This window comes from Lissotriton vulgaris, chromosome 3_1, assembly GCF_964263255.1.
Source record: "Lissotriton vulgaris chromosome 3_1, aLisVul1.2, whole genome shotgun sequence".
NCBI lineage: Eukaryota > Metazoa > Chordata > Amphibia > Caudata > Salamandridae > Lissotriton > Lissotriton vulgaris.
The window spans coordinates 1,394,033,926-1,394,055,346 of record NC_141689.1 but is presented as its reverse complement, the minus strand read 5'-3'; the positions used below and the strand labels follow the sequence as shown (position 1 = coordinate 1,394,055,346).

Below are 21,421 nucleotides of genomic sequence, written 5' to 3'. Positions count from 1 at the left end.
ATCTCTCGCAAATGACACACACAAACACACATAGAGCCCCCCCACACACACACCCATACAGAGCCCCCCCACACACACCCACACAGCCCCCCACACACACAGCCACACAAAGCTTCCCACACACACAGCCACACAAAGCTTCCCACACACACAGCTACACAGAGCCCTCCACACACACCCACACAGCACAAGCAGGCAACAGGGGCACACGGAGGCACAAGCAGTGGGTGCATCGGTGGAGCTGAGTGGTGGGTGCATCGGTGGAGCTGTGTCGGTGGAGCTGTGTGGTGGGTGCATCGGTGGAGCTGTGTGGTGGGTGCATCGGTGGAGCTGTGTGGTGGGTGCATCGGTGGAGCTGTGTGGTGGGTGCATCGGTGGAACTGTGTCGGTGGAGCTGTGTGGTGGGTGCATCGGTGGAGCTGGGTGGTGGGTGCATCGGTGGAGCTGTGTCGGTGGAGCTGTGTGGTGGCTGCATCGGTGGAGCTGTGTGGTGGGTGCATCGGTGGAGCTGGGTGGTGGGAGCATCGGTGGAGCTGTGTCGGTGGAGCTGTGTGGTGGCTGCATCGGTGGAGCTGTGTGGTGGTTGCATCGGTGAAGCTGTGTGGTGGGTGCATCGGTGGAGCTGTGTCGGTGGAGCTGTGTGGTGGCTGCATCGGTGGAGCTGGGTGGTGGGTGCATCGGTGGAGCTGTGTGGTGGGTGCATCGGTGGAGCTGTGTGGTGGGTGCATCTGTAGGGCTGTGTGGTGGGTGCCTCGGTGGAGCGGTGTGGTGGGTGCCTCAGTGGAGCTGTGTGGTGGGTGCATCGGTGGTGCTGTGTCGGTGGAGCTGTGTGGTGGGTGCATCAGTGGAGCTGTGTGGTGGGTGCATCTGTGGAGCTGTGTGGTGGGGGCATTGTAGAGCTGTGTGGTGGGGGCATGGTAGAGCTGTGTGGTGGGTGCCTCGGTGGAGCTGTGTGGTGGGTGCCTCGGTGGAGCTGTGTGGTGGGTGCCTCGGTGGAGCTGTGTCGGTGGAGCTGTGTGGTGGGTGCATCGGTGGAGCTGGGTGGTGGGTGCATCGGTGGAGCTGTGTCGGTGGAGCTGTGTGGTGGCTGCATCGGTGGAGCTGTGTGGTGGCTGCATCGGTGGAGCTGTGTGGTGGCTGCATCGGTGGAACTGTGCGGTGGGTGCATCGGTGGACACGTGGGCGTCTCCTTTGGCCCCCTGGGACATGGAGTCCATCAACACAGCGTCCAGAGTCCTTCCTCGCAGTAAAACAGTAAGTGGCTCATAATAGCAGATGGGGTGGCATTGCAAATAAAAGAATAGAGCAACTTCCTCATATTTTTTCCTTTCTTTTTTCTTGATTGATAAACATTTTATCCCTTTTTCTCAGGACTTCTTCAGGGCAAACAAATCATGTTTCAAGCAGAACTGATCCAGTCCCCAGTTCCCCTTTTAGCGTAAAAATTTATCAAGGTATTTGATGTAGTAGTGTGTCAAAACTACGTGCATTTTTAAACGTCTAAACTGTACATCATTTTTCCACCGTGTCCGAATCTAGATGTATAAACACGTAGTTCCGTGAAGAGGTGCGCAAACGTAAACTATACCAGATTACGGTGGACTAAGAGAAACAGAAAAACAAGGAAATAAATCGGGCATGGTGGAAAAATGATGTACAGTTCAGACGTATAAAAATGCACATAGTTTTGACACACTACTGCATGGGTTACCTTGAGAAATGTTTAAACTAAAAAGGGAGCTGGGGAATGGATCAGTTCTTATTTATTTTATTTATAAAGCCCAACACTCATCCCATAGGGAATATCATGGTGCTGTAAGACTCTCTAACCTATCGGCTGAGAGAACCCTGCTAAGAAATTAACCATGCCAGGTTAAAAATAACATAAAGGTCTAATTACAGGGACTTACAAGAACATAAGCGCAGTCTGAGGCTGTCACTAAGAAACACTTTTCAAGGCTTTACTTTTAACACAACTCCTAACTAACTGGTCATTTTGTTCTCTGTAATAGCCCAGGAAGCAGGTTTAATGGGCCTCCAAGGAAAGTGCCTCGGCCTTTCCAGGGGTGAATGCAGAAACCTTCTCCTCCCCAGATCCATTGTTGCTGCCTTTGTATGCCCAGGCCTGAAATTTGATAAAACATGTGGAAAACAGCAGCTAAAACAAAACCAACCCAATAAAAAGAGACTGTTCTTATGATAAACCCCAGTAAAATTATACCTGTTTGTATGCTTTTGCAGACACCCTGGGAAAGGAGTTGGGAGCAACAAACACAGAGAGAGTAGGGGTAGAGTGGGGAGGAAAGGTGAGGGGATAGGGAATGTGGAAGAGAATTAAGTTTTGATATATTGTTAACAACAGGTTGTGAACACACAAAAATCTAAATCCTGCTTGTAGGTGAGACCTAAAAACATAGCTACAAAGATATATATCTTCCAAAGTGTTCTAACATCCGGAAAAAAGGAGAAATTAAGTGTACAAGAACATTAGAGAAGGTCCCATAATAGGAACTGGGGTCTTTCTTCCCCCTTTTCACCCAATGTAAAAACACCCCCCTCCTGCTGGGAAAGGCAAATCTGTCCAGCAACAGACACCCAGGTTTCAATGTCTCTTTGCCATACACAACTTAGCCTTGCGAAGGACACGCCCTGGTATAGAGGGCCAAATCTTTCACTAGCCAAATTGATATTCCTTAAACACTTGCTGTCCGTCCCTCCAGACTGCTCTGCAAAAGCCAATAAAGCAGAAAAAAAGCCAGCCTAACTGTAGGTAACATAAATGCTAATTTGCCCTTCCTTCACACCAGGGCCCCAAAGCAGCATAAATATTGCCACCCTTAGCAATACATCATTTGGATTCAAGAGAATACTCTGCTACAGAAGCACAGAGGGGTACTGATGACTAACAAGAATGTTTGAACTGATGTTCTCCCAGAAAGTCGGGAATAAGCCTGGAAGACAGCTCTCCAAAGACCAGGTAGGCAGAGAAGTTTTACCTCCCGGTGGAGAGAGAGAAAAGCAGGTCCCTGAAAGGAAATGTGGCACAGTCTGAAGCCTATGAGGAGATCATTTTTGGGAAGTCAGACAAAATGCCCTTGCCCTACCAGGCCAGAAACTATGTAAGCAGTACCATCCAGTGGGTCAACACATTGAAATCAGCATGCAAGCACTGTAAGTGTGGCAAGCCTGTAGCCTCCAAAATCAATAAAGCAGCTCCATTACCTGGTGAAATCAATATCTCTCATTAAAGCCAAACAGTAAGACTGAAAAAATTCTACTATGGCCCTCCCTAGTTGGCTAAAGCTGGACCTCCTAATTGTGTTGTGCATGGACCTTCACTCAAAACAGAGATACCCAATTGTAATTGGTAATCTGGTCGGTCCAGTAGGGCCCCCAATACTTTAGGTGCTCCGGAAAACTAAAGAAATTGATTTTTATCAGAGAGTTTGGTGATAAAAGTCCTTTATGTTTCTGGCTCCTGCTGTCCCCCCTGAAATAAGCTGATGGATACCCTAGATAGGAACACCACATGGTATCACACTAAATTATGCACAGTAGCCACAACGATCAGATTCTCAGTGGCAGATAGTGGCTTTTCAGCTGATGTTGCTTCTTGGAAATGTTTTGTCAATTCTCAGCACCTGGGCTAAAGACTATTCAGTTGTCTTAAATTGCATGGAGGGTCGCTGAGAAAATCAGTGCACAGAGCAGGTAGGCCTTTCAATTCAAAATCAGTACACTGTAGCATAATCTGGGCCAATGACTGAACATAGCTAATCCAGTGCATGAAAAATACTCGAGAGCCTAGTGCCTGGAGGGAAAATATGATACCCACGTTGCTTTTCTATGGTTAACATTGTCCATAGACACCCAACCCTACCCCAGTCACTTACTTGGTACAGACCTAGTGTGAATGTTCTTGATTATGTCTGGGCCATATTTCAACCGCTAGGACCTTCTGTTTTTGTCGTTCTATTTGACTGTCATACTTGCCTACATGTTAAAAATACTTGGGCTCTGATTCTGGCTTGGTGGTAATATGCAATCCTGATTACTGTAGGAAATGCTAAACCTTAGAGAGAATCCACTGATCGTATTTTATCCAATATGGGGTTAGTAGGATTGAGGAAATTCCAACAGCAGATACTCCGAAGAAATAACCATTTCAAACAGAGATGAAAGCAGTTCCCATTCAACTGTAAATCAGGACCTTATTCCTACATAGCTCTGACTAGGTCCGGAGTTTAGGTAGTGTGATGTGTCTGACTTCTAAACACCCCTCCGACCTCATTCAGTCAAGTGTAGAGAGGGAGAGACCTGTTGTATAACTGGAGTGCAATAGTATTGGAGGCCATGAGACCAAAACAGGTAACAGCAGTGCCCATCGGGGACCATGAATCCACATGATGGAACATATTTTCTTTTTCTTGGTCCAATATCTTTTCTGCTCTGTTACTTTGATAATTCTAAAAGCGCAAAGCCACCGAAGACAGCCTGGTTACTGATATACAGTATCCTTCAATGATCAACGTGTAGCACAGACAAAAAACAGTCCTCTATGTCCCTTTTAACTTTCTGCTGTTTTGCACAGTTTCATTAATTGAGAAGAAGAGGTGTGGTGCAGCGGCCGGGGCGACTGACTCCAGAAAAATGGGCTCACTGTTCGATCCCCGGCGGCAGGCTTAGCCCAGCACCATATGATTCTGGGCAACAGCTTGCCTGATCTTCCCGACGGCCCCCAGACCCTTGAGACCCATAGGGGTGATTAGTTCGCGCTCGTGGAGATTGCAAGGCGGCAGCGACCTCGCTTAAGCGGCGGCCCGTAGCGACGAGTGAAGGTAGGAGACAGGGGGAGAGAGGTTGGGGCAGGAAGGCAGGGGAAGAGAGGAGGGAAAAAAAAAAAAAAACAAATCGACTCACCTGCACCTTGCGACGGCGGCACTTCTCCGGTCTCCCTCTTCGGCATGGGAGACCGGCAACGTCGACAATCTCTCTGGCACTTCTCCGGTCTCCCTCTTCGGCATGGGAGACCGGCAACGTCCTCCGCATCTCCCGGGGTTCCCTCCAGGCCACGGGAGCCCCGCGGGCGCCGCCATACTGCTTGCCGTCTTCCTTCTTCCCCCAGGCTGCGGGGGGCGGGCACTTCCGGCCGGCCGCGCTAGGATTGGCCGGCCGGCCAGTCACGGGGCAGGAGAGACGCAGAAGTGCCGGCAATGCCGGACCAGACTCGGGGGCGTTCCCGGCGTCGCGTGACGTCGGCAAAAGCCAAAGAATGTCGGGAACGCCCCCGTGTCTGGTCCGGCATTGACGGACAGGCCCCTCGTCCAATGGCAAGGCTCCATTTACGGAGCCAGCCAATGAATGACGAGGGCCGAGCCAAAGCACACTACAATTCTCATCAGGTTTTCGCCTGCGCGAAAAAGCTGCGCAGAAAGCGCAGCTTTCGCCAGGCAAAACCTAAAAAGGGGATCGCCAGGACGCAAAATGTTATCGCCCCATTTCACTTTTAGACTCTCTGGGCAAATCAGTTGGCAGAGTAGTCTTAGAACAACTCCAGCAATGGGCAGATGATGAAATGAATATGCTACTTACCAGTATGCATCTGTTCTTGGCATGTAGGGCTGCTAACATTCATATCTTAGCATTAGATCGCCACCTAGTGTTGGGTCCGGATGATCGCACATTGTTGTCCTGGAAGAGTCTTCGAAGTATCCTGAGATGGGTGGCTCCTCCCCTGGACTACAGTGCGCATGGGCATCGGCTCCATCCCCAGATTGTTTTTCGCCATTGTGGCAGAGGATGGAGTGAAAAGTGTAAAGGATGTCCATGCTAATGATTGAATACAATAGTATATCTGCAGCTGCGACAGGCACCGGGGAGGAGGGTGGGCGATATGAATGTTAGCAGCCCTACATGCCAAGAACAGATGCATACTGGTAAGTAGCATATTCAGTTCGAGGCATGTGGGCTGCTAAATTCATATCTTAGCATAGAATACATAGCAGTTCCTCCATCAGCGGCGGTTGCCCGTGCCAGCTGCAGAAACCTGAAAAAGTGTCTTGAGAACAGCCTGCCCAACAGCCGCTTGCTGTTTGGAATGTACATCAACACAGTAGTGTTTTGTAAAGGTATGTGGTGTAATCCACGTGGCTGCTCTGCAAATGTCCTCTAGAGGAATGTTTCCTAGGAAAGCCATGGATGCCCCCAACTTGCGTGTGGAGTGTGCTTTTGGGGGTATTGTTAAAGTGCGCTTGGCTTTATGATAACAGATTTGAATGCACTTAACAATCCATCTGGCTATTCCAGCTTTGGAAATTGGGTTGCCTTTGTGTTGTGGTGAGAAGGCAACAAAGAGTTGTTTCGTCTTCCTAAAGTGTTGTGTCCTGTCTATGTAGTACATCAATGCCCTCCGTACGTCTAACGTATGGAGCATTCTTTCCGCCACCGTTTGTGGGTTTTGGAAGAATGCCGGCAAATCGATAGTTTGGTTGAGATGAAAATGTGACACCACCTTTGGAAGGAATTTGGGGTTAGTACGTAGCACTACCCTATTTGGATGAATCTGAATGAAAGGCTCTTGTATTGTGAGCGCTTGCAGCTCACTAACACGCCTTAGTGACGTAATAGCAATCAGGAAAGCAACTTTCCACGTTAGGAACTGCAGTTCACACGAGTGCATTGGCTCAAATGGTGGTCCCATCAGTCTGGTGAGGACCACATTGAGGTTCCACACCGGAGCTGGCGGTGTTCTTGGGGAATGACTCGTTTCAGACCTTCAAGAAACGCTTTAATGGCAGGCACCCTGAAGACTGAGAGGTGCTGCCTATTTTGAAGGTAAGCTGCGATGGCGGATAGATGTATCCGAATAGAAGTGAACGCTAGCTTGCACTTATAAAGGTGTAACAGATAGCAAATGATGTTAGGGATAGATGCATCTAGCGGGTTTATGTCATTGTCTGCACAGTAAATGACAAAACGTTTCCATTTTGCGGCATAGCATGCCCTGGTTGACGGCTTCCTCGCCTTCTTGATGATGTTCATGCATTCAGGAGGTAGGTTGAGGTATCCAAACTCTAAGACTTCAGGAGCCAGATCGCTAGGTTGAGCTGTTGCGGATCTGGATGCTGAATTTCTCCATGGTTCTGCGTCAGAAGTCTGGGCGTGAGGCGCAGTCTTTGATGCGGCACCACTGAGAGTTCGAGGAACGTGGTGTACCAGGCTTGGCGCGCCCACGTTGGAGCAACTAGGATGAGTGTCATCGAGTGTTGCCTTAGTTTTCTCGCCACCAGTGGTATCAGAGGTGTCGGGGGAAAAGCGTAAGCAAATTTGCCTGACCAGTTCATCCATATCGCATTGCCCTGCGATTGGGGGTGTGGGAACCTGGCGGCGAAGCTTTGGCATTTTGCGTTCTCCCTTGTGGCGAACAGGTCTATGTCTGGACGACCCCACCTTTGGAAGTACGGCTGGAGTACCGATGGATGTATCTCCCACTCGTGCATTTGATGACTGTATCTGCTGAGCAGATCCGCCATCTGATTGTCCTTCCCTGGGAGGTGTTCTGCCATGAGGAAGATGTTCCTCTGAATGGCCCACTTCCACATGCTCTGAGCCAGGTGAGACAGCTGTGGTGAGTGGGTGCCTCCCTGCTTTTGGATGTAGTACATCGCGGTCATGTTGTCCGTCCGGACTAACACCACCTTGTTGCACAGATGTACAATGAAGGACTTGAGTGCCATGAAGATCGCCATCAGTTCTAGATAGTTGATGTGCATCTTCTGCTGCTGCGTCGTCCATAGTCCCTGCACCGTGTGAGTGAGCAGATGAGCTCCCCATCCCTGGAGAGATGCGTCCGTTGTCAGGATAACCTGTGGCACTGGCTCCTGGAACAGTCGGCCCTTGCAAAGGTTGTGTGGAGTCCACCAATGCAGAGAGTTGTATGCCCGACTGGTAACCAACACTAGGTCTGTTAATTGTCCCTGAGCCTGTGTCCACTGATTTGCTAAGCACTCCTGGAGCGGGCGCATATGCAACCGTGCGTGAGGGACTATGAAGATGCAGGAGGCCATCATGCCTATCAACTGCATGAACACTCTTGCTGGAAGTGAGTGTCCCGGTCTGAACTTCTGGATTAAAGACTGTATGCCGTCTATCCTGACCTGGTTTGGTTGCGCCTTGGCCGTCAGGGTATTGATTGTCGCACCCAGAAACTGCCGGACGTGTGCCGGCTGAAGGTGTGACTTTGGGTAATTCAACGAGAAACCCAGGTCGTGAAGGTGGTGAATGGTAGTCGACATGTCCGCGGCGCACTGCTGTTCCGACCTGGCTTGAACGAGCCAGTCGTCGAGGTAGGGGTAGACATGGATGTTCTGCCTCCTGAGGTGCGCTGCTACTGTCACTCCATCATCTCCTGTCACGCTACTCTGTTACCAATTCACAACCCTTTTTTATTAATTAATTTTGGTTGTGTCTTTAAACTTTTGGAGTTGATGTCTTTAGTTATGAAACTGCAGTGAAAATTCAATTTATCTCTGTTCATGACTTTTTTGCCTTATTTTATTTGTATCTGTCTCCCTACTTTTGTTGCAGTATAAAGAATAGTTTTTGAACACGCAATACGATCTTTGCTCTATTTGTTCAGTTTTCCTTCCACCAATATATTTGTTATAGTTGATGCAAACCGGTTATCCTACGGATACACAAGAGTGCGTTACAGAGTTACGACTCACCAATGAATACAAATCTGTTTCAAATAAGTCCCTTGTAGCACCCTTTGACCTAAGCTACTGTCGCCAGACACTTGGTAAACACCCTTGGGGCAGTTGTGACTCCGAAGGGTAGGACTTTGAACTGATAATGCGTGCCCTGGATAGTGAACCTGAGGTACTTTCTGTGGGACGGATGTAGCGGGATGTGGAAATAAGCATCCTTGAGATCTAAGGTTGCTAAGAAGTCTCCTTTGTTTAACATAGGGAGGATCTGTTGCAGTGTAAGCATGTGGAAATGCTCTGACAGTATGTACAGATTGAGGGGACGGAGATCCAGAATTGGTCTGAGAGATCCGTCCTTCTTTGGAATGAGGAAGTACAGGGAATAAACCCCTGTTCCTTCCTCCCCCACTGGTACGAGCTCGATTGCCCCTTTTTGCAGCATCACCAACACTTCCTGCTGCAATAAGTGCAAGTGCTCTGCGGACATAGGTCTTTGCCTTGGTGGAATGTTGGGTGGAGTGGACTTTAACTCTAGACAATAACCGTACTGGATAAGCTGTCGCACCCACCTGTCTGTGGTGATGTTGATCCAGACGGGCAGGAACTGCTGTATTCTCCCCCCGACAGGTGTTAAATGGTCGGGGGGCAGTGACAGAGAGTCACTGGTTGCTTGGGGCAGAGGAGCGTGAATTGTTGCCTCCTTTGCCACGTCCTTTGTTGCTGTTTCCCCTGTAGCCCCTCTTGTTTTGTTTGGGGTACGAGGACTGTGCTCCACCTCTAGGGAACTGTGACTGTTGACCCAACTGTCCTCTGGTGACTCCACGGGCACCTGAGCGACGAAAATTATTGCCACGAAACTGCTGTGATTGTAGGGCCCCCATAGATTTAGCAGTTTCAGTGTCTTTTTTAATTTTTTCCAGGGTGGTGTCAACATCTGGACCAAACAGTCTATCCGGATTGACTGGTTGATTAAGTATGGTTGTTTGAATGTCAGGTTTGAACCCCGATATGCGGAGCCAAGCCTGTCTTCTGAGCATGACACTGGTGTTAATGGCCCTAGCGGCTGTGTCCGCGGCATCAAGTGCACACTTTATGGCCGCGTTGGAGATCAGTTGTCCTTCTTGTATAATCATTTTGGTGCCCTCTTGAAACTGCGGAGGCAGGTGTTCCACAATCTGCTCTAGTGTGTCGTAATGTGATCTATCATAACGTGCCAGTAGTGCCTGTGTATTTGCAATACGCCAGAAATTGGCAGCCTGTGCAGCCACTCTTTTGCCTCCTGCCTCTAGCACTTTGGACTCCTTATCCGGGGGAGGAGCTTCACCCGTTGTTTGGGAGTTGGCCCTCTTGCGTGCGTTTGCTACCACCAGGGAGTCAAGCGGCAACTGTCCTCGAATGTATGCAGGGTCTGCAGGCGCTGGTCTGTACTTTTTTTCAATACGTGGGTTGACCACCCTCGCCCTGGTAGGCTCTTTAAAGATGTCCGCAGCATGCTTGAGGACCCCTTTGAGCATAGGCAGGGTCTTTACAGTTCTTTCCGAAACTGAAAAGGTGTCGAACAGAAAGTCTTCCTCAACTGGGTCAGCATGCATGTCCACATCATGATTAGCAGCTGCCCTCTCAATGAGTGCATGAAAACCTGCAGAATCCTCTGTAGGGGATGCACGTGTACTGAAAGTCTGTGGGTCTTGTCCCACATCTTGGGTGCCTTGGTCCCCCATGACATAATAAGAATCTGGCTGTGCATCAGGTTCATTTACTGGGAACGTGTATTGTTCATCTTCGCCATAGCCCTCACTCTCCGAGTGGTCTGGAGACGGTGTTGGGCTCCTTCCCAGAGGAGGCTGGATAGGTTCCATGAGGCCTGAGGCGTCCTGTGGAAACTTCTTCTTCTTTAGGGGGATGACATAGGATTCCACCGGCTGCGAAGTGATCTTCCTTTTGTAAAGGGTTAACTTCCCCGTGTCCGCGTCTATGAAACACTCCGAATCCTCTTCTGGGTCGAGCACTTGACCCGAAGATGCCCCTGCCGTAGAAGATTCCGACTTCTTTGGCGTCGATTTCGATGAAAAGGCCTTCGGCGCCACTTTTGGCGGTAGAAGGAAGAGGAGTTTACTTGCGGGCTTGACCGGGACGTCTGCCGCCTTCTGCGTCGATGGCGTTGGCGTCGACGAAGAGAAAGCCTTCTCCCTAATTCTTTGCAGTGAAGCAGCCACGAGAGATGCGTCGGTGACCGATGTCTTTGGCACCGACGAGGTGGCTTTGCCTTCGGATGCGACGCTCCGTTGGTCTTTTGGAGGGATGGACGGCGCCGACCCCGAGTCCTTGGAGCGATGCGCAGATGCCCCCGTTGGAGCCGGGGCTGTGTCTGTTGCCTTGGCTGGCTTTGCCTGCGCCGGCGCGCTTGTCTTGTGCGTGCCACCCTTCTTGGAGGATTTCTCCTCCGGCGCCGATTTTGACCCTGTGGAATCGCCGTGTTTCTTCGGCTTCTGCGAACCGGAGGTCGACGGAGTCGATGAGGGCGCCGGTTTATTTGTTTTTGCCGTTGCGACCGCCATCTTAGGGACGATTGAGTCCTTTACTTTCGGTTTCGGTTTCGGGTCGGCCATTTTAGGTGCAGTTGAGACCGTTGCTTTCAGTTTCGGTTTCGAAACCCTCGGCGCAGCAAGTATGTCCGTGGCCGGGCCAGCAGGCGGGGCCGTGGCTTGCGCTACAGGGTCTTGGGTAAGGCCGACAGGCGATCCCGCGACCCTCTCCAGATGTCCGCCAACTTCGGGGCATAGCTCGTCCCCTGAGCTATCTTCCGCGGCCCCATAAACCATATCGTCGTCCCCTACCTCGTCGACGTATTCAAGGCCTTGACCCACGACTCCGTCGTCGTCATATTCCGGATCAGCCTCGACCTCCGTCTCAGGCGGGGAGATTTGAAGATGATGGCTCTGGTCCTCCTCTTCTTGGTCGTCGAAGATGTTCTCTGGATCCGGGGCCGCCTGTTTGGCCACAAGGCGCACCGCGCGCCGAATCGTGAGAGTTTTCTTCGACCTGAAACTCGCACAGGCCCTGCAACTTCCTTCGTCATGGTCTGGCGAAAGGCATTTATTACAGACCGGGTGCACGTCTATATGTGGGTATTTGGACCCACAGAGCGGACAGAGCTTAAACGGGCTCCGCTCCATGTTGGGAACTTAGTGTCGAGTCGCGATGAGAAGGCCTCGATGTCCGAAGAGTAGTAAAAACTCCGCTGATTCCGGCTCCGAGAGACGGAAGAACTCGAGACCGTACGCAAACAATACCGACGTAAAGAACCCAAAGCCTTTTGGCCGTTAAATTAGATGTTTATTCGGTTCCGACGGAGAGACGTCGAGACCGCATCCGAACCCAATGGCGGAAAAAAACAATCTGGGGATGGAGCCGATGCCCATGCGCACTGTAGTCCAGGGGAGGAGCCACCCATCTCAGGATACTTCGAAGACTCTTCCAGGACAACAATGTGCGATCATCCGGACCCAACACTAGGTGGCGATCTAATGCTAAGATATGAATTTAGCAGCCCACATGCCTCGAACACATTCTATCGGACCTGCAATTTGGATTTAGGGAAGGCTTCGGAACTGTTGAACAGGCCCTTAACCTAAGCATGATTGTGTCCAAATATATCCACGCAAAGTCAGGGACAATGTATATGGTATACGTGGATTTGTCCTCCGCGTTTGACTGCGTGTCTCACGCGAAGCTTTGGACCCTTCTAGGAACCATAGGGGTGGATCCCCCGTTCTTGGATTTCCTAAGAGAGTTATACGGTGAAGCCTCTGCAAGTGTGCGCTATGGAACAAAAGGAGAGCTCACCGCGCCATTCAGAGTAGAACGAGGAGTAAGGCAGGGATGCGTCCTAGCCCCCTTCCTCTTCTCCCTGTATACCAACGGATTGGAGGAGACGATGCTGAGGGGGGGGCAGGACCTCCCCAGACTGAAACACCGCCTGATCCCCGCACTGCTCTATGTGGATGACGCAGTTATTTTAGCACGCACCCCTATCGAGCTCCAGAAATCCCTATCCAAGTAAGCTGATTAGATGAGTGCCTTAGATCTACACATAAATGTAAAAAAACATTCGTCATGGTAGCGGGCGGAGGCCGAAAAGCCACAAAGAACATTTATCTAAAAGACCAAAAAATTGAGAGGACCCCGCAGTACCCTTATTTGGGCATTATGATCGATGAAAGACTAAACTGGAGGGCCGCTGTTGAGGCCAGGAGACATCTGTTCAAAAGAGCAATTGTAGCATTGATGAACTTTTCACAGCGACTTGGAAAGAGACCACCTGCTGAACTTCTAAAGATCTATGCAGCAAAATGCCAAGCTATTGCCCTTTAAGGGGCTGGGGTATGGGGACATACAGACACTGGTTCACTTCAAACAGCAGATAATTCATTCATGAGATTCCTTTTATCCACCCCAAAATGCTCTTACATCTATGCTTGTCACGTGGAACTGGGAATCCCATATATAGAAAACTTGATAAAGATCCAGCCATTACTACTCTGGAGACGTATCTGGCTGTCGGACAAAAATTCACTGACTAAAGACGTTTTACAGGACTCCATGGCACTGGATTGTGCACACAAAATAGCATGGCTCACCTACATCAGACACTTTTTTTCCGACTTGGGTCTAGAAAAGTACTGTTCCACTCCAGAAAAACTAACTGAAATATCAAAGAAAGACCTAAAACAAACAGCGCTGAGCCATCTAGAGTCTCTCAGGCTGACCCTGCTATCGACCAAACAATCTGTGCTCCATGCAAACATGATACAGCATACCCCGCAAATCCAGCTTTATCTTACATTAGAATTCACCACATATGACAAGATGCTCCTGACAAGGTTCAGACTGAATCTTTTTCATAGACTTGTGGCCTTTCCAAATTTCAAATTTCAAAGCTTTATTCGACATTTGTCATAAAAGCATCCTTCCTAACCCTATTACAATAAATACTACAGCTAAAATACTTCTAAAACACATATTAAACATTGACAGTCGAATGCTATACATATTAAAAATACAGAAAAATTTTCAAATATTCCTACAAATTATTTTCTTTTAAAAACAATTCATACAATGGAATAATTGAATTATAGCAGCCATATTTCATATTATTGTTATATTTGATTTTAAAGTGCGAGTGCGGATTGCCCAAGCCCAAGCAAGAAATTTAGCTACAGCAACTACAAATGGTGTGGAACAATCGGATTCTAGTATTCTAAGGGCTGTCAATTGACTACGGGTGCCAATATTCAAGCACACTGGCTTTAGCCATATGCGCCTAGGGCTGTCATATAATGGGCAACAGAACAACAAATGGGAAATGTGCTCTATTTGATCCTTGCAATGATAGCAATGTTCATCCCACATTGGAGACCAGTGTTTTTTAAAGGCGCTCACTGGTAATGTTCCTATACGAAATTGGAAGTATAGTTTCCTATCATGTGGTCGTTCAATTATATCCCAATATGTTTCGCATGATGGATACATTTTAATATCACAAAAGCGATTTGTCAGTTTTGAATGGGATCCTTTACAGAACATTGTTACATACACCATTTCCCAATATAGTTCTTTCAGTTTTGCTTTCGAAGGAAAGCTAGCCACATCATGAGTACCCCATAGGTGTTCCAGCTTTAACATTACAAGAAGTCCCCGTAGTTCTTTTAGCCATTCAATACAGTGAAAACGATCGAACTTAACAACATCTGCCAGAGCTGCAGCATAATGGCTTAGCTCTGGGGTCACCATCAGGCGTCTCCAATACAAAAGTGGCCGCAGTCTAGCTATGTCCTCAATGTTTTTTCTGCCAAGGTCCAGTTTCAGAGGAGTTGTGGGTGTGCTTTGGGGGACCATTACAAGCCCACGTAGAAATCTGTTTTCTGCGCGACCCAGCTCTCCCAGGTTTGAAAACCCCCACAATTCGGATCCATATAAGCACGCGCCCAGTACTTTCATATTGTATATTTCAAGTGCACAGTTTACCGGCTTTGTTAACGATGTTCTATGTTTTAAAGCAACTGCACCTGCAAGCTGGTTAAACTTCAATAGTGTCGTGTTAATATGCGATTTCCACTTCATGTTTCCCTGTAGGATGATGCCTAGGTAAGAAAAAGCATCCACTTTCTCTAAAGGGGTACCTTTGTATTTTATTACGCCTTTGAAAGTGGACTGGTAGTTTAGGCACATGAATTTTGTTTTGGTGGTGTTCAATTCAAGGCCCCTACTATCACAGAATTCACCAAAGGCATCAACCACTTTTTGGAGACCGCTCGGTGTGCGTGAAAGTAACAGCGTGTCGTCCGCAAACATTAAGACAGGGACGTGGGAGCCTGCTATAATTGGGGCATCGCTTGGGAATTTCATTAGGTAGTCAACAATTCCATTTATGTAAATTGAAAATAGTGTTGGCGCTAGGACGCACCTTGCCTTACTCCTCGTTCTACTGGGAAAGGGTCTGTAACTTCTCCCTGCTTGCCCCATCTGATTTTAGCGAAATTATTTTCGTGGAGGCGAACTAGGAGAGTGAGGAGTTCCTGGCTTAATCCTACATCAGCCAAGGTCTGCCACAATTTTTCTCTAGGGACTAGGTCGAAAGCTGCTTTTAAGTCCACAAATACAGCATACAATGAACACTTTTTTAGTGTGACATTTCTCCAATAGATAGTTATGAAATAAAGGACTTGGTCAACACTACTAGTCAGAGGGCGAAACCCTGCCTGATAAGGAGACAGTATGTTCTTTTCATCAATCCATTGTTGCAACTTATTTTGGACTAAGCGCCCCATCAGTTTTTGGGCTGTATCAATGAGACTGATGGGTCTGTAGTTTTGGGGTAGAGTTTTATCTCCTTTTTTAAATATGGGGATAATTTCAGCTCCCTTCCATGAAACGGGCACTTCCCCTCCCATCGCCACAGCATTAGCCAACATTTTAAAGTAAGTACACCAGGAATTCCGGTCTGATAACAATACGTCAGCCGGAATACCATCCATGCCTGGAGCTTTTCCACCCGCTATGCAATCCAATGCTTTACTAACATCCTTCTCATTAAATATTTGGTGTTTGAAAAAGATGGATGGGGGGGTTGGTCAGAAGTATGGGCTGGATTTCGGGCATACTGTGGTTTGAAAAACTCAGTCCACTTATTTATAGGAACGTTATTTTGTGGTTGGGCAGCTATGCCTCCCCTCTCCCATTTTACTATGGCCCAAAATCGCTTAGAATCCTTAGCTGCACAAGCCTCCTTCAATTCATACCAGCCTTCTTCATCCCAGCGTTTCCTGGCCTGCTTTTGGGTTTGTCTATAGATGTCTCTCGCCCTCCTAATTGCTATAGGATTGCCTGCTCTCAATTCCGAACTCAGATTAAGTCGTGCCACCCTACAACTCTTATCATACCAGCCTTGCCTTGGTTGATCTTTTTTTACTTTAAAGGGATCTACTGTTTTAGTGAAGAAGCTTTGTATTTTAGAAAAGAGGTTTTCATGGGCCTTCATCATGTAATCTTGGAAGATAGGCTTCCCTTGGTGGGACTTGATGTTATTTACTTCATCGACTACTAGTTTTTTTAAGGACCTCTAGTTTTGCTACATCCTCTATTAGCATTCTCCATTTCAGGTGGCGTTGGTTATTCGAGCATACAACATCTTGCGTCACCAATCCATTGTTATTGGTGTGCACTATAGACTCATAATGGGAATAAAGGGTCAATCGTAAGGGGTTGTGATCACTTTCTAATCTTTCTTCTACAACCATGTCTAGCATTTTACTCCAGACCCTTACATCCAATAGTAAATAATCAATTCTACTAGCTGATCGGCCGTTATCAAACGTATTATTCCCTTTTAAGTCAGAGGGCGAGCGCCCATTTGCCGCTCTCAAGCCTCTAGCTAGACAGAGACTCTTTAGTTGGATTGCCACTGTACTCCATTTTTTAATGGCCGGCAACTCCAACTGAGGTATTCCCCACTTGGCATCCTCCTCCTCAGACAAGATCCTATCCTCATCACCCAAGGGCTCAAAGGTGGCATTAAAATCCCCGCCCACTATTATGTGAGTTTTTGGTGTTAATATTTCAATACTCTGCTCTAAAGTTGCTACAACCTCTGAGGATTTGCCACTGGCCACTCCCCTGGCATAAACATTAAACAGGGCAAGTTCTTGACCATTTTCCCATCTAATATTAAGTGCCAAAATGTCATTAGATGGTATGGATAGTTGTTTTATTGTGCAGTTCAGAGACTGGCGTATCCAGATTAACAAGCCTCCAGAGGGACGTCCTAAACGATTTCTGGTTGCTGGTATATAAAAGTTTAGGTACCCCTGCCGAAAGGTTGGAGTCAGTGACCAAGTTTCTTGTAACATAATGATATCATGTTGGTCAATGAAATCAACCCATTCCGGTGTATTGACCTTGTTTGCTATGCCTGCTATGTTCCAGGATACAAGGGGCAGTAGTGTGGTTTTTTGTTGTTGCAATAGCTGACCCTTGTCATCATTGTTTACAAATACTTTGCTTTCTACTGTTGTTATTTCTCCCTCCATTGGTGTAATCTTGGTCCCTTTCGCCTCTCTAATTCTAGTAGAGCCCTCTGTAACTATCTTTGGCGCTCCGGATACAAAGTTTTTACATTCCATAGGACCTGGTTTCTGTTTGCCTATTATCTGCTTGCTCAAATGACTACATATCATGGTCTCTACCCTTCCATTCTTTTGTATCATCTGCCTTTTAGGAGAAACTAGTTCACGGCTTGTGAGTCAATCGCATTTGTTTAGATCGGATAAAGCCGAAAAGCAATTTTCCAGATTTAGCCCCCAATCGCTGATGGGGCCACCCCTAGCCCTTCTGTTTCCAACTACTGACCACTTAGTCCTTAATATACTAGGCTTTGCCACAAGACCTCTTCTGCTATAAAAGAAGTCCAACGTAAGTGGAATTATTTCTGCAGTTCTGCGTTGCGGGGGGAAAATATTAAGCAGAATATCTGGTAATACATCAGGGCCCTTAAGGTTTAGTACCACGCAATCTCCAGCGAATTTCTTGGGTTTGGTCCCTATCCACTTTACTCTTCTTGCTGTTAGCAAATCTTCTGATAGCTTTTCTTTGCCCCAGGGAGATATGTGCATGTTATTACTTAGCCACTGCAAAGATTTATTTAATAGGGAGTCGGAAGTCTCAATCTGATCGTTTTTCAGCGGTGGCACATTGGCAAGTACTAGAATCAGGGGTGAAGCTTCCACTATTAACTCCACAGGGTTTGATCCTATATGAAGATCAGGTGTTAAAGCATTCCCTTGGGTTGTCAAAGGATCTACAACTATAGGGTTGTTAAGATCACTACTAGATCTAGTAGCACCTGTCTGGGTTGGGTCTGGTATAGCTTCTACTCTCCCTGACATATTTCCCCCCAATGTAATCCCTGCCGCTTGTTTTTCCTCCATTTTACCTATAATCAAGTTTGGTATTTCCCCCACGCTATCATTTGTTGATTTTAAGAGGGTCTCCAATTTGTGGACTTTATCAGACAGCTGGTCTATTTTAGATAGGAGAGGTTTAATTATTCGTGATATCTTGGATTCTAACATGCCCATAAACTTATTCGATATCATATCATCCCATCCTGTGGTACCATTCCCTTCCTCCCTTATTTCTTCTGTGGCGCTTTTATGTTTAATTTTAGGGGGGGTTGCAGGTTTTTTCCTACTAGACCGTAGTCCTGGTCTTTTGGGGAGAACCTTAGTGGACCCTTTTACTGCTCTTGGTGCGGGGACTGGCGTTGGTGGAGTGATGTTCTCTTCACCTATCTCTGAAACATTGCAGGACATATTTATCTCATCCCCCAATAATAAATCTACATTTTGATCTGGTTGTAGGACAATGGGAGTTGTGGAAACATTTAGTACTGAACAATCATTATTTTCTTCAGTGTGTAGATCTATTATATTCATCGCATCAGAGTCCAGATCAGTCAAGCCTATCGTTTCTCTTTGTGCACATGGAGGAGAGTCGCTAAGCCCCAAAGAAGACCTCCGTTCACTATTTATTTTTGCCACCACATGCACTAAATAATTGTCCATAGTGTTGGCAGGGGTGATGGGAGTTTTCTGTTTCGACATAGAGGAGCCAGACAATCCTACTACAGTAAGGCTAACTTGCAAAATACTACCAGTCAAATAATAAGCCTCAAGTCTATAGGCCTTTCCAGAAAAGAACACTTGGGACGCAAATTTGGCCCTCTGCCCATGTGACGATATGTCCCCTCAGTCATGTATTCATACAATACTGTTTTGTAAATATTTTCACACTCATAGAAAGATCTGGCTATTTCCGCTATTAAAATGTTGGGGTTTCAGACAGTGTCGCCCCGCCATGCTAGCCCTGCAGATGTTAGATTCTGAACGTACTTGCGATCACGTACTTCATTTTTTAAAGTGCATTATGAGACATAGGAATAATCTTTAAAAAATCAGATTGAAACGTATCGATTTATTCCTCATTTAAGAAAGTACAGGATTTTGGTCATATTTAAGTCTTAAAACTAATAATTTGTTTTTATCTCATATATGAACATGTATGTACCTTGTGATAACTTTTATGGTTTTGCATTGCTAAAAAACCGAATAAAGGAATTTAATAATTAATTGTCCCAAGCATCTGATCTATTACCTTTTTTTTTTTACCTTCCTTATTTCTCTTCTCAATTCCTTTTTTAGTCCCTTAATTGTATGTACTGGTAAGAAATTATGATTTGTGATCTGCCTAGTAGTTACTTTGGAATTTTGTTTAGTTACTTCGAGCACAAATTTACTCCAAGCTTTTAACATGGAAGGTAGTAACACTATATAGTCCTACAGTATTGTTTTGGCTTTAACTGCAAGTTCAGGGAGTCGTTCATTTAACCAGTTCACTCTTTTATAAGCGGTTACTATACTTATTCTGTAATGTTAAGGACTGATGCTTCTTTCCAGTATGTGGGCTATTCGTTCTGTTGATGTTCTGCATAACTGTCATGTTAGACTGAATAATTTCAAATGAAGACGTAAAACAGAAATTAAGAAATGTGCGATTTAAAATAATTTGAAAATAGGATCTTAGAAAGTGACTGTTTTCCAAACAAAAAATCTTTCTTTAGCTTCAGTATTTTAAAATAGATTTACTGACCTTAAGAGCAGATGGCATGGGAGATGCTTCTGTATATCTGAAAGGAAAATACACTATGTTACTATGGCTTAACATTTCTAACATTGCTATGTTATTTCTTGTTGCCAGAATGTTTCAGACAAAAACAACATCCAAAAACACATATTTCTATATGTACAAAATTTACGTAGCTGAGTGCGACAGTCTACTACTGGCACAGAGTTCTGGTTCTTCTCTTTGATTTCTTCTGAATCACTTTATTAGCCCACACATATGAATAAATTCTATAAAACACATTTTCGACTTTTGTTTTCTTCATGATTAGGTCCTAAGTGAGCAAGACAAGCTCAGGTTGTTGGTAAGAGTAAATAAGAGTCCGGGTCGTAGAAAAAACACAGAAAAGGACAAAGTAAGTGGATCGGAGATGAAAGGTCATATTTATGGTTTCCTAAAGAAGGTCATATTTATGGGTTGCTGTTGAAGGTCATATTTATCCATTGCCGTTTTCCTACTTTATTTTTTATTGAATTCAACTGGTGTTTTTCAACTTTTAACAATCTGTGTTTAAAATGTTGAGGCACCAAAAATCTGCTTTAGAACTTAACAGATAACAGTTTTCTCGAGCCAGGCAATAAAAGTGGAATCTCTCCCAGTAAATCTCCAGTGGTGGTTCCGAATCCTCAGCCTTGCGTAAAACACAGCGCCTACAGACCACAGCTTCTGTGCTCACAAGCAAAGTGACATAAAAGTGGAATTGAGATATTTACCATCAGCTCACTGTTGACAACTGAAAAGACAGTAGTGCAGGTGCAGCATCAAATCACAGATGCAGGTTCAATTAGAGAAGAGACTGACTCTTGCTCAGCACTTCTGCTCTTCCAGAGCCAACAATGTAACCAGCAGTCTCCCAGTTCGCAGGACTTTGAGTGAGGGAGTGGCCGGGGAAGGGGGAATACAGCAGAAATTAAACCGGACTTTGTAACGGGTCTCTAAGAGGCTGTATAATCATCTCCTTAACTTTACTGGTAAAAACACTAATCAGTTTCTCAACAATTGCTGGAAGAATCCTTAAAGCACGCCACGTTGGCGATTGAATCCTTGTTTACATTTCAGAGATGGTTCTTCATCTTGTATTCCCCAAGACTACTGCCTTTTTAGGTCTCGGCCTGCCATTGCGCTTGCGCATTGCTGGCGGAGATTACAGTAAGGGTAAAGAACAGTCTACCAACGGCGGATTAGCCACAGTTCATGTGAACTATGCGCGAGCACAAACCAGCCACGTCACAAACCACCATTTGTCTGTGCCTCACATCACACTTCAAATGCTGCCGCTCTCCGCCCCCCGCGTGAGCACACCAGCACTCTCCTGCTTCCCCTCCCATGGCCGGCCGCTCTTCCCATTCACACGCTCTGCAGGTCACCATTTGCAGCATGCGGAGACTTCAAAGACTTCAAGCTGTGGCCATAATCAGGCTCCTCTGCTTGCCGTAACCCCTCCCCTTTCGCCCTGCTCCTGGTCAGCCTCGCTC

The 21,421-nt window shown here is 46.7% G+C and overlaps 1 protein-coding gene across 1 annotated transcript in view; it reads right to left on the bottom strand.

Moving 5' to 3' along the window:
- ABRAXAS1 (abraxas 1, BRCA1 A complex subunit) overlaps positions 1–21,421 on the bottom strand; it is a 272,612-nt gene that overhangs the window by 169,967 nt on the left and 81,224 nt on the right. The window contains exon 3 of the mRNA XM_086961866.1: positions 19,914–19,950. Coding sequence (XP_086817992.1) covers positions 19,914–19,950 — 37 coding nt within the window. The remainder of the gene's footprint in view (positions 1–19,913; positions 19,951–21,421) is intronic.